General features: G+C 31.4%; 1 protein-coding gene across 1 annotated transcript; it reads right to left on the bottom strand.

Moving 5' to 3' along the window:
- Positions 1 to 5,091: 5,091 nt before the first annotated feature.
- Positions 5,092 to 7,552, bottom strand: LOC125819755 (protein RGF1 INDUCIBLE TRANSCRIPTION FACTOR 1-like). Its single transcript, XM_049499198.1, has 3 exons — positions 7,198 to 7,552; positions 6,500 to 6,718; positions 5,092 to 5,568 (listed from the first exon to the last, which is right to left on the bottom strand). The coding sequence occupies exons 1-3, from the start codon at positions 7,375 to 7,377 to the stop codon at positions 5,350 to 5,352; spliced, it is 618 nt and encodes a 205-aa protein (XP_049355155.1). The 5' UTR covers positions 7,378 to 7,552; the 3' UTR covers positions 5,092 to 5,349.
- Between the last annotated feature and the right edge of the window lie 9,472 nt (positions 7,553 to 17,024).

Genomic DNA, 17,024 nt, shown 5'->3' with positions numbered 1-17,024 from the left:
TACTTCACTTACAACTATCCCAACCTAAATATTACCTAAAATTGTGGCTAGGATTTTTTTCTTCCTTTTCTTATTTTTATGTTTTTATACCACTTTTCGTGAGGAATGATTGAGGTGATGAACAAATTGATATTTCATATCCACTAATAGAAAATATTCATATCTCAATTATGTTTCTCTACTCTGCATATAATATAAAGATTAATCATAAAATGCAACCACACAAAATATTAGTACTACTATTGGATATTGTTCTAAGTACTCAAAAATATTACTAATTAATTAATAGTGTAATAGACTAATACCATATGTTTCCTAATTTTTTCTTTTTTATATAAACCATTATAGTTAATTAAGTTGAACCCATTCAACATATATAGTTTAGGTTTCCTTTTTTGGGTTTTCTTGTTCGAGAATATGCTAAACCTTGTTTGAGTCAAAATTCATAAACAACGTAGGTGTGTTTGGTAGGTAGAAAAATGTTTTCTCTAAAAATATTTTTGCAAAAAATTAAATGATTTTCTTACTTATTTTGTTATTTGATAAGTAAGCAAAACTTAGTGGAGGGGTGGTGGAGGTAGAGTTACGGAAGGATGGGGATGTGATGAAATGAAGAGGACTGAAATATCACTTATAAAACTTGTATTTCTTATATGTTTCTGTTAGAAATTTTTTCGAAGATATGGGAGAATATTTAGGTTTATCTTCAACTAACATACTACTTCTTCCATCCTTTTTTACTTGTCAAAATTTGACTTGGGACACCTATTATAAAACAATGATTGGTATAATGAGTTTACCATTTTACCCCTATTAATTGATAGAGTATTAAACATATTTACTCACTACATTTTTTCAAAGATATTAACTCAATGTTAATAAATTGAGGATATAATAGGAAGACGAAAATTGTCCTTCCTTAATTTGTCAAAAGTAACAAGTAAAAAGAAAAATCAAATTAGAAAATACATAACAAGTAAATTGAGACGGAGAAAGTGTAAACTAGTGGAGGTAAGATTATGGGAGATGAGGAGGACTGAAAAGCCACTTACGAAATCTGTATTCTTTATTTCCATTAGAAATTCATTTTTCTACGATATCGAAAAATATTATTGTCCATTCCAATCGCCTTCAATTTAGGTTTATCTTCAACTAACATACTACAAACTAGTTCCACTTTTAGTCTTACTTACGACTTTGTCTCCCTCTCCTTACAATAGACATGTTATAAGATAACAAATAACAAATTATAATCTTTCTTGAAATATCATCATGGAAAATCTAAGAGAATCTTCAATTTCAACTTCAACATATTTGTATGCCCCTTTAGTTATCTCTTTGATAGGCATAATTTCCTCAGCAATAGCATTACTAATATACCACTTGATACCCAAATATTGCCTTGGAAGTAGAAATACACAAACTATAAACACTACTCTTATAAGCCCAACAATCCAAGAAACTCACTTACCTATTGGAGTAGACAACAAAATCTTACAAAAAATACCTATCATATCTTATGATTTAATTCATAAAAAGGGGAAATTATTTCATGTAGATCAAAATGAGTGTGTTGTTTGCTTAGGTGAATTGGAAGATCAAGATTTGGTCCGCTTGTTGCCTATTTGTCGACACACCTTCCATGTGGTGTGCATCGATAAGTGGTTCGTGGCACACTCTAGTTGCCCCGTTTGTCGTGCTCCAATAACAGAGAAAGAGATACATGCCATGTATTTATTGGATTTACTATCGGAAATGAAATTAAATGATGAAAATAATTCTACTTCTACTTCGTCATCAAAAGTACAACCACGTGATATGCTTAGACATGGTGTATCAATGGTAATGTCTAAAGAGAAGAGATCAACAAATTTGTCATCACAAATAAGGAGATCATTGTCTATGGATTACACTTATGATAATCATGAAGGAGATCACTCATCATTAAGTAGCAAATCATCAAAGTTATTGAGATCATTGTCTCTAATTGGTAGGGGAAAGGGAAAACAAGTTATTCCCTACTAATCGAGAATTCAAATCTCATCGGAGACAAAAATACTGAACATGTGAATTTTTTTTGATATGTTCAAGTCTTGATGAACAAAGTTACTATGTTGATGGAGGTAACATATTACAACAACATAGCCAGAGAAATTCCACAAGTAAAGTCTTAAAAGGATAAAATGTACGTAGGCTTTACCCATACTTTTTGAAATTAACAGATTACCCGTGATATTAATGGAAGTGCATACAAGTTCATTCGAACACCATGATTGTATTAGTTTTAAATAATTACTCCTTGCTCTCCTTGCCCTTGAATTTTCTATTTGGTCAGAAAGCAAAATTTTAACTCTCTAATTATTATTTTTAGTTGAGTTTTTTACTCTATTTTCTCTCTTTAAATTGTTTTTCATTTATCTAGGAATTTTTTTAAAAAAAACTTTTAGTCCCTTGAATTATGACTAATTCTGATATTTATGCTTGTGATATTTAGCTAATCACTTTTAGTTGTTAATTAATTGAAATGTGTATTTCTAATATTATTATTTGTGTGAATTTTTTAAATTAAATGCATTATTAATTATTATATAATTTATCATCCACAAATTGTCATGTAGAATGTCACGTAGGATATATGTATCTATTAATTTAACTTTATACGAGTTTAAGTGTCTATTTGTGCATACCAAAAATTAAACAATATAAATATGAGTTAATACCAAGTTACGGGGTCTATTTAATTATTTATGTATTATGTATTAATTAAAAAGAGAACAAACAATGAATCTATACATTGAGTCGGTTTTCCTACCCAAATCGACTAGTTTTTTGAATTGAGTTCTCCCATTAATTTTATAACATAATGAAAGAGAGTAAAAGTTTATCACCCTATTTGTCAAAGGTGTCATTAAATTTCCCTCCCCCACCCTTTTGTGCGTTTTCTTAGTGGACATCCCAACCTTCCAGAAAGACTTTTTAAATACGTTTTCTCCATTTAATAATAATTGTCTATTATATTATTTTGAGTTGTTCAATAATACTTGTTCATTTTATGAAATTAATGGATAATTTTACATTTAATTTTTAATTTACTCTTATCATTACTTATAGCCATTTCCCTATTATATTTTTCAAGACATTGTATTTGTTATATTCAAATGGTGATATAGTAAAATTACCTTTCTATTTATATTTGTTAAGAAATGTATAAAGTTAATAGTAAACAAGTATTATTAGATGTACGGAGTATATATTTTTTTTTTAAAAACAACTAATCTCAGGTATAGCAATCAGAGCTTGTCGCAATTCAATTCCTGACAGATGACTATTATTTTAGTATAAAATATGTTGTAATCATAGAACAAATAATTCAATCGTGTCGGATCACCAAATTGATAGTAAAAAAATTATTTTACCAACACCTTTTTCTTTTATAATTGATCCAAATTGGACCAACTCAATTGTAAATGACTCCAAATTTGATATTCATTTTAATACCAAACCCAATAATTTTTAGTTTGAATTCGAATCACTGAAGAAATAAAAGGATGATAATTCTTAGAGAGGGTAAAACAAAAATCAATTGTTCAAATTCAGCTAAATGTTATCAAATAGCATAGTTCGGAAGTATTTAAAATTACGAATAGCTTTGAATATGCAATCCATGCCAAGTTTTATTTATTTATTATTATTTATGTATTCTACTTTTAAAATTTATATTCTTGTTTGACTAGTGTCCCTTTTTTCTAATGAATAAATTATTATCAGTCAATTTTTCTTTTTAATGAAAAATAATTTTGGTATTTGATTGTGGAAAATGGCTTATTTTTTCTTCCATACCAAACACACGCCCTAAGCTAATAAAAGTATGTTGAATTAGCTATATGAAAAATGCATATTTATTTGTACCTGATATTGCACTAGGTTATAAAAATATATATCTTATATCTATTGATTTAGTATAAATACCATATATTTTACCCTATTTTATATCATGTGTACTTTAGTACATCAATCAATGAAAAAAAAAATACTTTAGTACATTAATCACGATAGCCTTTTACGTTGTGTGTAGAATCTTTTAAACTTTTTTCCTATTCTTTTTGCTTAATTAACCAAGCAATAGATACAATATGCTCTCTATACCCTACTTGCAAATGAATTTGAATCTTTTTTATATATTATGATTTATGGATTAAGTGTCAACTTCAAACCATTATGATTAACAAAAAATAATTTTAAAAAAAGAAAAAATTAGTAAATTCAATACCAACCCAACCAACTGTTTATACATTATTGGATGGGATCATCACATCACATTCTAAAATCAATCACTCTTTAATTAGTAGTTGTTTGCCTAATTATTAGGCTCCACACATTATATATTAAAAGAAAAAAAAAATTGTTAGTTCAAAACATAGGTTTCAAAGGTAACAACCATAAGGGAAATGACAAAAAGAAAGAATTTCAAGAACTCATTGAGTAGAATGTTAAAAAAAATCAGAAATAATCACTTTTTAGTACCTATAATTGAAAATAATTATTTATTTTGAAGTTTTAAATTTCATAATTGAACCATTTGAGGAATTGAAGAGTTCGAATATAGTGATTATTTTTCAAAGACGAAGTTGAAAAGTGAAGATCCATGAACGATTGACCAAACTTATGTTAGCTAATTATATTCTTAAGTTTGTGTTTTTCCTCGAGATTCACTCACTTTCAAAAAAGACTCAAAATTTTGATTCGTTATCTATGAAGGGAAAGAAAATACAAAAAACTGGTACTTACACGCTTGTTATTTATGTCTTTCACTCTGGTGTTTCAACATTATTTTTACAAAATATTTTTTTGTTTCCCATTTAGTATTCGGTACTTATATTGAAGCCCGACTAAATTCAAATTCACGCTGAAAATAGTATTTACCACTCCACCACGACCGTGATTGATTTCTACCAAATATATTTTATTATCCAGAAACAAAACTAGGTAGAATGATAAGAAAGTTGGTTTGCATGTATTAAACAAATAAAAAGGTTGTTACTTCATATAAACGACCCATGTGGGTTGGTGGGCCAATGAAAACTATAAAACTAACTCCAACAAACACTTTGCCTTTTAAATTTCTTAATTAAATTAATTACAATGTACAATAATCTTCCAACTTTTTCTAATATAAAACAAATTGTGCATTATTGCTCTCTTTTTTCTCTTTCTTTCCTTTCAAAAGACCCCACCATCTTCAAAAAGGAAACTTCATCAACCTTTACAACCCCTCCTTATATGTCATGAGTTGTATAAAGTAGTTTTTTGAATGTATTATTTTTTGGTTAATTATTATTTTATATGTTGTTATGAACCAAGAGGTGCTCTATGAGGAATCCCTTTTCTTCTTCTAGCATTTGAAGGTGGTGGAGGAGGGGTGGGTGGGTATATATTGTCATGTTCTAAGCCTTCACGCAATTGATTTCCTCCTCTTGATGATATGCCTTCACCTCTTTGTAATGCTAGTACTTCATTCTTGGCATCTAAGATAAAGCTTGAATCTCCATTCCTCTTTATTCCTACAAGCTAAGTCATTAAAAACAAATGATATATAGTCCAAAAATTGTAACTCATCATCTTTCAACATTACTTCAATTGGAATATCACTACAACAATATTAACAGTTTTCAGCAACAATAAATATACACATTAACAAAGAGTGCTAAAGTCTATATCAACATTAATTAATATCGCTATAGGCTTTAGAGACAATTATAAAGAGTGCTAATTGCCACTAAAAAATATATTTATCGACAATTAAGTTATTGTTGATAATCAATCGCTAAAAAATGATATATAGATATTAGCTTGGACTAATGGTGAATGTAGGCCTATAATGGTGTCATGAATCATTATATATGTAGTGTATATGTAAGTTGTGAGCACAAAAATGAAAATGTTATAATAGCATTTATAAAAAAATTGGTTAATTGGTTATTCTTGAAAAGGATGGCATGTGTATCTATTATAGATTCCTAGCTCTCCATGTGGCTTCATAATCATCAGTAACGAAGTTAGGAATTTTTAAAAAGAAACATAAAAAATGCAAAAATGTTATATCTGAAATCCAAGCATACGACTTCAAAAACAATTAACCAATTTTATTACTATACTATTTATACAGTATAACATTTTAACAAATCGGATTCAATTGAACCCCTTTCTATAAACATAGCTTTACCTTTGTCAATATGTCAATCAAAGGCTACTTGAACATTTGAGTTGTGACCTTATGATATGATGACGATGAAGATGATATATGTATTTTTTGGTAGGGAGTTACAATCAATGATGGTGATCAAGATGTGAAATTTTATTATTTATTATGAATATGTGGGACATAATTAACATGAATCATGATGTATGAATAATGCAATGGCCATGGCCAAATTTTTTTTAAAATTAAATAATTAATAGGTAAAATGAAGTGATCAATTAACAAAATTAGATAATTTACCTTACATCCAAGAGAACAGAAACGAAAAGTGTCCAAAAGGCTTCTTCCACATATTTCACAAACATGAGAACTTGCTTTGCCACTACTCTTTGGTTGTGGCCTTTCATTTAGAAATAAAACTCTTGCACTGTTGATTACATATGTTTGCACTCCACTTATATCCAATACTTTTTGAATCTCTGAAACTCTTACCACATCATGATATGATGATCTCCTTATCTAAATATATTTCAACAACAATTATTTACAAATTTTAACCACACGTGCTATAAAAAGAAAAAAAAAGTCCATATATCAAACCTACTTTTTTTTTTCTAGGTAAAAATTGAAATAAAAGATTACTTACTATGTAAGAAAAGATACATTACAAGTATTGCGGAGCCCAATTTTTTCTATTTGTGAGTTTTATACTAAATGTAGATTATTTGACAAAAAAAAGAGATTGTTCAGATAGTAAAGCATCTTCCCTCTCCAATTCTGAGTTTGTAGGTTCGAGTCAATAAGAGTCAAAAAGGAAGAATGGACACAAACACAAACACAAAGTTTGAGCCAAAATTATTGAGTTTTACTAAATCCGTAACTATGATCATAATGATACTCATAATGCCAATGTTTTAGATACCAACAATAACTACGTTTTGCGTGAATTCAGATTAGTCGGATCTCCAATATTAGTACAGTTTATAAATAAAATTTACCTGAATGACTTGATGATCTTTATGTTTAGATGAGCGACAATAGAAGCAAAAAGCATTGTCATTGCAGTCCAAGCAGTACATATTGCATTCACTCCGCGCCGCATCACCGTGCGTCCGGCAAATCGAGAAAAAAGCAGTGTTCAATAATGGCTCTAGCCATGGCGGAACCAGCATTGTCATCAAACCGATCTTCGATTATCAATCAACTTACTGCAATCTGATCAGAATGCTCCGTCCAGATTAATTAACACCTAATTCACCCAATGTGCATAAGTTGGAGAAGAAGAAGTTATCGTATTGACGATGAAGAATCAAAAGAATTTGAAAGAGAGAGAGAGAATTTTTAGAGAGAGAAAGATGGGGGATTGGAAAAGGAAGAGAAGAAGGAAGAAGGCCTAACCTAAACTAACAGCAACTTAAAATTCAACAATAAAAACATGGGGTGGGGTGGGGGTAGGGGGTAGGGGGTGAATGAAAGTAGATCTGACGGTCGAGAAGAGCTGATTGTGGCTGAGATTGATTTTGAGCCGTTTGATGATTTTGTAGGAAAAAAAGGAAGAAAAGAGAGAAAGGGTATGTGTGAGTTTGGCGCTTACGCCAACTTTTTAGTTTTTTTTTAGTTTTTTCGTTTGGTGTTTAATATTTATATTGCAGTTTAATTAAATTTAATTTCATATCGAAAAGTTTCATATTAAGATAAAAAAAAACCTTCTAATAAAGATGACTTTATATTCAGAGGTATTCAAACTCAAAACGTTTAATCAAAAATAAAAAATTACTTATCACTCCACCGCAACTTTCGTTAGTGCTTACGCCAACTTTGGATGTTCTTTGCGTCTCTATGTAGGCAGAAAGGTCGGCCATTAGGCTACGTCTAAGCAAAACAGCTGGTCACTAAACGACGTCGTTTAGAGGTTTTGTTTTTATGCGGGTTGACACGTGTTGAATTATAAGTGGAGGATGATGTGGGTCCCATTCATCGGTATGGTTTCTTGTTGCAAATTACGTCCGAGATGAGAATGAGTGTAATGTGACCTGGCGATATTACTTTAATACCCTTTGTTTTAGCAGTTATTACCATCTTTTTGTCCTTAGGATTTGTAGTGTCTTGATGAGTAGGGGGTGGGCTACGATATGAGTGTAGACGAATTCAATAGTTTTAAATATTCATAAATTTAGCGTGATATATTAGTTTTATTGTTGAATTATTTATAGTTTTAAAAATATTTATTCACATAAATACACTTCTGACATTGCAACATGAGTGATATACATTCCCTAAATTTTCACACAAAATTTAGGGGTGGTTTCAACACTCGTCTCTCCTTTTGTATTAAAAGTTTCATGTTTTTACAAGGGTTTGAGACCACTTGTCATGTGGCAGATCAGAGGATGTAACTAAATTTAGTCAGTCAAGTAAATAAGTGTTTTTAAGTATGTCAATAATTTGGGACAAAACTAATAATTTAAATCAATTTCAAGAATATTTTCAATACTTTTCTCTTTTTACTTTACAAGTTTGGGGTAGACATTGAAATTTTGTGGGACTCTAAAAGATGTGTTCAATTCGAGTTGGGACTTTACAAGGTAGGTGTGTTCAATTTCAATTAAAATTCTTAGAGACTACTCAACCCTAAACTCGAGTTCATGCATATATAAAGGATATTATATTCCCTTGAAAAGGCATCTCAAAAATTCTATAAAGAGATTAAAATCTCAAATATTTTACAAATTCATGGAATATTATTGAAGATAGGCGTGAATAGGAGATTAAGTAATTAGTTGTAATTAGTTTTTTGGAAGTTAATTAAATGTAACTACTTTCAGTTAGTTAGTTAGAATAGTAGTTGGTTACTGTAGCTTGCATAAATAAAGGATTATTCCTCATTGTAAAGTCAGTTTTTGAGTAATACAAAATTCCATATATTTCCCAAATCTTCTCTTCATGCTCTGTACATTTCTTCATGGTATCAGATCCCTGAATCAATGATTGTTTGATTCAACTTGAGAACTCGATACTGGAAATCTCCATTAGCGTGAATCTGAAGCTCCATTCTTATTCTGCAATGCCAGGAGAAGAAGAGACACCACCTGTTGTTGTTGTTCAAGAAACTCTCAAGCAAATTGAGAAGAAGAGGAATTATCCTCTTTACCTACATCCATCAGACACTCCTGGATGTGTACTGACCTCTATTCAGTTGACTGGATCGGAGAACTACTCACTATGGAGTAGATCGATGTTGATCAATCTCAGGGCGAAGAGTAAATTAGGATTTGTGCTTGGAACATGTAGAATGGCTGATTATGCATTGGAGTTAGAAGAGCAATGGGAGAAGTGCAACGCCTTTGTGCTTGCATGGATCATGAATGCAGTTTCAAAGGAATTGCTGAGTGGAATCGTCTATGCTTCAGATGATGCGACAGTTTGGGAAGATCTGAAAGAACGATTTGACAAAGTAGATGGATTTAGGATATATCAACTGCATATGGAAGTTTGTGCAATTCATCAAGGTAATCAGACTGTTTCAGCTTATTTTACTAAGTTGCGACTATTATGGGATGAATTTGATGCTCTTGTACGACCTCCCTCTTGTAATTGTGATAAATCTAAAACTTACGTGGATCATATGCAATACTTGCGTTTGTTTGCCTTCCTAATGGGACTGAGTGAGATGTATGGTCATGCAAGGAGTCAGATCTTAATAATGAACCATTTACCTAGTGTTAGTAAGGCGTATGCAATGATAGTTTCAGATGAGAGTCAAAGAAACACATCTGGAATGCATACATGAGGAAATACAGTTGAAGGCATTGCATTATATGCAGGAAAAGAAAATTATGGTTCGAGAAACACACGAATTGACAGTGATAACAATGATTATGGAAGGGGGAACTATAGCAGTAAAAAGAAAGTGAATTGGAATTTGTTATGTGATCATTGTAAACTTCATGGTCATACTAAGGACATTTGTTACAGACTTGTTGGATACCGTGAAAACTGGAAGTTTAAGAAGAAACCAGGGTAAAGTAATGATCCCAGATCCATAAATCCAAGAGGAGCAAACTTAAACAAAGGCAAAGGCATAACAAACAATGTACAAGTTGATAAGAATGAAGATGAGATGAGAAATGAAGACAGGCATGAAGAGCAATGATCAGGTGACTTTGATTCTATTCGAACTACCCTGCAGGCCCTTGCCATGAAATCCAATTACACACCTACTCAATACCAAAAAATCTTACAATTTTTGGATGAGAAAGACAAAGTTGCTGGTGTGGTGAACATGGCAGGTAATGTTTCCTTATTTTCTGATAGCAGGAAAGAATGCTTTGATATATTGAATGATGGTAGTAAAGTTAATGTGCATGATGTGCATAATAGAAGGAATCAATGGATAGTTGATTCAGGGGCAACATGCCATATGATATCTAAGCTTGAGAAATTGGATAATGTTTACACTTCTAATCTGAACATAGGAAAGAATGTTTACCTACCTAATGGATAGACTACACTAGTCACTCATTAGGAAATTGTATGATAGGGGATGATGATCTACTAGAGGATGTCTTGGTTGTTCTTGATTTTAAGTATGATCTATTATTAGTTTCCTAGATGACTAGACAACTAAAGTGTTATGTTCATTTTTTCCCTGAGTTTTGCATTTTTCAGGACCTCTTCAATGGAGAGGTGAAGGGGATTGGTAAAGAAATAGAAGGGTTGCACTACTTTCCTGAAAATTTCAGCAAAACAAGGAGAGTTGCTAATGGTGTTAGCACTAACAAGGTTTTGATAGCAAGGTCAAATGATTGACAAAGTAGGCTATGACATAACAGAATGGGTCATCTTTTACTCAAGGTTTTAAAACAGTTGTCATTAGTAAATAAAGATACAACTGTAAATATATGCAATGATTGTTCAATCTGTCATTTGGCTAAACAAACCAGACTTCCATTTCCATGTAGTATGTCTAGATCTAGTGGTATATTTGATCTGATTCATATTGATGTATGGGAACCATATAAATTTTTTACACATAATGGATTCAGATTCTTCTTGACTATTGTGGATGATAACTCAAGGATGGTTTGGTTGTTTTTGCTGAAGTTCAAAAGTGATGTTTTTTCTACATTAAAGTCTTTCTTTATCTTGGTAGAAAATCAGTTCAATAAACATGTTAAGAAAGTTAGGTCAGATAATGGCACTGAATTTTTCAATAAAGAATGCAACACATTATTTGATTCATTGGGAATTATTCATGAGAGTAGTTGTTCTCACACTCCACAGCAAAATATAGTGGTTGAAAGAAAGCACATGCATATTCTTGAGGTAGCAAGAGCTATCAGATTTCTGGGATCCATTCCAATAAGGTTCTGGGGAGAATGTGTGTTGGCAGCTGTGTATTTGATTAATAGAATGCCTACTGGTGTATTGCAAGGTTTATCTCCTTATGAGGTGTTTCACAACACAAAACCAAATCTCGATCATTTGAGAACCATTGGTTGTTTATGCTATGCAACTCGGCTGGTCAAGAGTGACAAGTTTTCTTCCAGGGCGGATGCTTGTGTCATGATGGGATACTCACAAACTCAAAAAGGATATGTCCTGTATAATTCGAGTCTTAAAAGGTTCACAATGAGCAGGGATGTTGTCTTCAAAGAAACTGTGTTTCCATTCAGCAGTTTGAAAGAGCAACACATACCAATTTTCCTTGATATATCACGAAATGATCCCAATGATATGGAAGTTGATGTGGGATCTGATATGCAGGAAATATGGAATATTGATTTTCAGCAACAAAATATTGATGTAGCTGATAATGTAAATGATGAAATATTACCAGACATAACTCATGGTGATCAGACGATTAATGTCTTACCTAGAGCCTCAGCTAGAAGATCTCATCCACCTGTTTGGATGAAGGATTATGTTACTACTGTCACTGACTCTATGCATCCTTACTCATTGGGTAATTATGTGTCTTATAATCAGTTATCCACTTCTTATCAGGCCTACTTGAGTAACATGTCTGCAGAAGTTGAGCCCCAGAATTATGAGCAAGCTGTCAAGAATAAAAGATGGGTAGAAGCCATGAAGCAAGAGATTGCTGCACTTGAAGACAATGACACTTGGACAGTGGTGAAGCTACCACCAGGCAAGAAGGCAATTGGGTGTAAGTGGGTGTTCAAGATCAAGTACAAAACAACTGGTGAAGTTGATAGATTTAAAGTCAGGCTTGTGGCAAAAGGATTCAACCAAACTGAAGGGATTGACTATCAAGAAACATTTTCACCTGTAGTGAAAATGGTTACTGTGAGGTCTATAATTGTTATTGCAGCAGTTGAAAATTGGTTGATATACCATATGGATGTGTTCAATGCTTTTTTGCAAGGAGATTTGATTGAAGAAGTATATATGGACATGCCTAAAGGTTTCTCTAGAAAGGGGGAACAACAAGTCTGTAAGCTTATGAAGTCATTATATGGCCTCAAACAAGCCTCTAGACAATGGAATGCAAAATTGACAAATGCCTTGTCCAGATCAGGATACACACAGAGTCATCTAGATTATTCTTTGTTTACCAAAAGAAAGGGTTCAACATAGGTGATTGTATTGGTATATGTGGATGACTTATTGATCACATGAAATGATCTTGCACTGATTCAAGATACCAAACAAGTATTACATTCTCATTTCAAAATCAAGGACTTGGGAGAATTGAATTATTTCCTTGGTATTAAGTTTTGTAGATCAGCACAAGGAATCTTAATGAATCAAAGAAAATATGCCTTAAAACTAGTATCTGAGACTGGTTTAGCAGGTTCCAAACCATCAGCAACACCGTTGGAAAGTAATATGAGGCTTACAAGTGCTGATTTCATTCAAGATGACAATAATGAATTGTTTACTGACGTAAGCAAGTATCAAAAACTTATTGGAAAACTATTGTACCTCACAAACACTAGGCCTGACATAGCTTTCTCAGTTCAAAGCTTAAGTCAGTTTTTACAAAAACCAAAAGTATCACACTGGAATGCAGCTTTAAAGGTAGTCAGATATATCAAAACAACACCAGGACTGGGGTTGCTTATGAGTACTGAAAAACAACCACAATTCACTGGTTTTTGTGATGCAGATTGGGCTGTATGCCCTACTACCAGAAGATCAGTAACAGGCTATTTGTTGAAATATGGAAAGTCATTGATAGCATGGAAGTCGAAGAAGCAACAAACAGTCTCCAGAAGCTCTGCTGAAGCAAAATTTAGGAGCCTAGCTACATTGACAGCTGAAGTAGTTTAGGTATCTAATTTGTTTAAAGAGCTAGGATTTCATGTGAATGAACCAACTACCATATATTGTGATAGCAAGGTTGCCATTCAAATAGCAGCAAATCCTGTTTTTCACGAAAGAACGAAGCACATCGAAATTGATTGTCACTTTATTCGAGAGAGAATACAACAAGGGTTGATCAAGACAAGCTACATCAATACAAAAGACTAATAGGCTGATTTGTTGACAAAAGCTTTAGGAAGGTCTCAACATGATTTTTTGTTAGCCAAGCTAGGTGTCTTGAATGTCTTTACACCTAACTTGAGGGGGAATATTGAAGATAGGCGTGAATAGGAGATTAAGTAATTAGTTGTAATTAGTTTTTTGGAAGTTAATTAAATGTAACTACTTTCAATTAGTTAGTTAGAATAGTAGTTAGTTACTGTAGCTTGCATAAATAGAGGATTATTCCTCATTGTAAAGTCGGTTTTTTAGTAATACAGAATTCCATATATTTCCCAAATCTTCTCTTCATGCTCTGTACATTTCTTCAAATATTCATAAAGAGATCAAATCCAAATAATCATAGTTCGGGAAATACGCTACTAACAATCCTTGAATCATGAAAATCTTATGAGAGAAGAATCAAGGGAACAGATTTGTATCTACATATTTTTACAATAAAATTATGTTTCTTCCTATTCTATTTGTGATTGTATGGTTTTAAAATGTGTTATAGGTTTGATGGCAAATGGAGAACTTATCAATTATAAAATTTGGCAGCATGAATGTCAAAAAGAAGGATTATTAGATAAAGAAAAATATTTGTATCGAGTATTTATATGAAACTACATTAATACTTTGACATTAAATTGAAAATTGAAAAAAAATGTGTATTACTACAATTTAATAATATTAATTTATATGAAAACGTTTTCTGATTGATTAGAAAGACCAACCCCGGCCCTAGTGAGAAGAAGATGGTTAGACGCCAATTGAAAGAGTGGTAGTTTTCTCCATGATGACCGGGTGGGCCCCTTCGATCTACTTCCTAAACTAAAGGAAGATGACGCTGTGGATGATGTCCCAAGTGAAGACCTTCATGGCCTTACTACCATGGTATCTCTGGAACAGATTTTGCTTTCCTCGCTAGGCCTGCCTGGCCTATTAAGTAAGTTAGTTAGAGATCGAAACTGGACCCCTTCCGGTCTGCGAGCGTCCCATCTTTTTCTTACTTGGATGAAGAAAGACAGAACCTCTCTTTTCGGCCACAGCCAGCAGTTCGCTTTCCACTTCCGAATACCAAAGAGCGATTGAGAGAGTCTTTCCTTCCGAAATCCACTCCTGAAGTCACGTCTTTCAGTACTGGGACTGAAGTAAAGTACTTCAGAGTTGCTCTTTGCCCAAAGCCCTCCTTCCGACTTAGTTAGAAATACCAACTCTAAATAGCTTGGGTGGACTGGAAGTGCATAAGTAGTTGTTAGAGCTGTTGAGTTTGACTTCTATTACAAGTGAATTGCCGAGTAAATAGATCAGATCCGAACGCGGCTGTTGCTCCGCGGCGATACGGACTCGACCCGCTCCTACCCACTCCGGGGTACCATAGCATGTCGATGTGATGTAGTGACATTTCGATTTATCTTCATAGTAGGCTGATTTGGTGTAAGTTTGGATTGATTTGGTAGGTGATTTTTTTATGTTGAATCTCTAAAGGAGAAAAACATGTCTAAAAGAAGAAAAAAAATGTGTAGAGGTGTATATTTTTATTTAAAATTTATGAATTTCTAGAGCGAGTTTAAATTTATAATAATAATAGGATTCATGATCAAATATTTAATCGATTTCTTACTATATATGAATAAAAATTATTTAATTCTCATAAAACTATAAATTATATTATAAATTCGCCTCTAAACGTTCCTTCAGTTAGTCATATGGATACTCATAATTATAAATTATGTAATACATTCTAAGGATGGTATATAGACATCAACTTCCCACATGTATACGTACATATGCTAATCGCTCAAGTATAATATTCATTTAGGAACTAGAAAAGTTCAAGGTTCTTTTTAATTATTTTGCCTATCACTTTCAATCGTACTTAACTATAAACCAAAAAAGTACATTTTTTCATATTTCTTAATGAAAAAAGAAATTAAATTTCAGGGATTAGAGAGAGGGGTAATAAATATACAGAACAAAACAAAAAAGATGCCGGCTTTGAGAAGCTTATGGAATCTCCATAATCGAATTGTTTCAGAAAGTTTCATGTCTGCTATAACAAAATATTGATATTTAATATGCATTTATATTTCATTAAATTGTTATAAGCAAAGTATGAAAAATTAGAAAGAGTATGAATATAAAAATAGAAAACGTTAATGATTTTTCTTTGTGAAATTATGACAATAGTTATAGATACAATTTAAATATAATTTTTTCAAAAAATATTTGTGATTAAAGTTTACTATGTGCATGATATAAATGATGATCAATATAAATATTTTCATAATTTACTTTAGATATATATATAATATATATTTTGTACAAAACATCATTTAATAATATTTGGGTATAATTATTAAGAGGGATAATTTTAGAAAGAGTGTCCTGCTATAATTAATATCATTATGTTACATGTATAATATTGTCATAGAGAAATAAAATATAACATGAAAAATTGATTCAGGAGAAAATCATATTGTTATAATAAATTATCGTTCCAATAAATGATCATTATAACAAGGTTTGTCGGTATGGATTAGCCTCAATAAAATTTTCAACCTCTCATTCCAATTAATATTGATATGTACAATTAATAAAATTAACATATTTTATGTGATTAATTTAATTATATAATAAACATTTATTTTGTGTTTTTTTTTAATAATTTCTACTTCTACTACTATCCATAAATACTTATTTTGTGCTGCAAATTTGATTATCGTCTGGTCAATTCTCTATCTTATCCAAAAACGTATATATATAAAAATAAATAAATCAAAACGATCTATTTTAAACAAAAAACATATCTAAAGTACTTTTTTCTTGTTTTCATCATGTTTTTCATTTTCTTTTCTTAGCAACAAATGAATAATTTATTGGTTAGGTGATCTTTCTTTTTTCAACTGTCACTATTATGCAAATAAAAAATAAAAAAAATAAAATTGCATTGGGGAAATAAAAAGGAAACTTATTATTTGCACAAAATTGGGATGACTTCATAAAAAGACTATACACTATTAAAAGAAAATTGTTATCCAAAGCGAAAATTGCGCTCCTCAATTGCAAAGTAGCTTTATAAATACTCTATTATAATACTCTTCTTTTCCTTCCAAAAGTAACATACTTTTAATTTAAAATTACTAATAGCTAATACTAATTAGTCAAGATCAAAGTTAGTTTATTACAGTATTTTTAGCCTATTACTATTGAGATTTTAAAATATATATATTTATACTTATTCGATGAATTTAATTTAATGGAGTAATTACATGAACAATGAAAATTGATATAGCCAACTTAATTAACTTGAAATTGATATAAAACAATAATT

The sequence above is a fragment of the Solanum verrucosum genome, unplaced genomic scaffold (genome assembly GCF_900185275.1).
Source record: "Solanum verrucosum unplaced genomic scaffold, falcon-dt-bn FXZP01000239.1, whole genome shotgun sequence".
NCBI lineage: Eukaryota > Viridiplantae > Streptophyta > Magnoliopsida > Solanales > Solanaceae > Solanum > Solanum verrucosum.
This window is presented reverse-complemented; position numbering and strand designations above follow the sequence as displayed.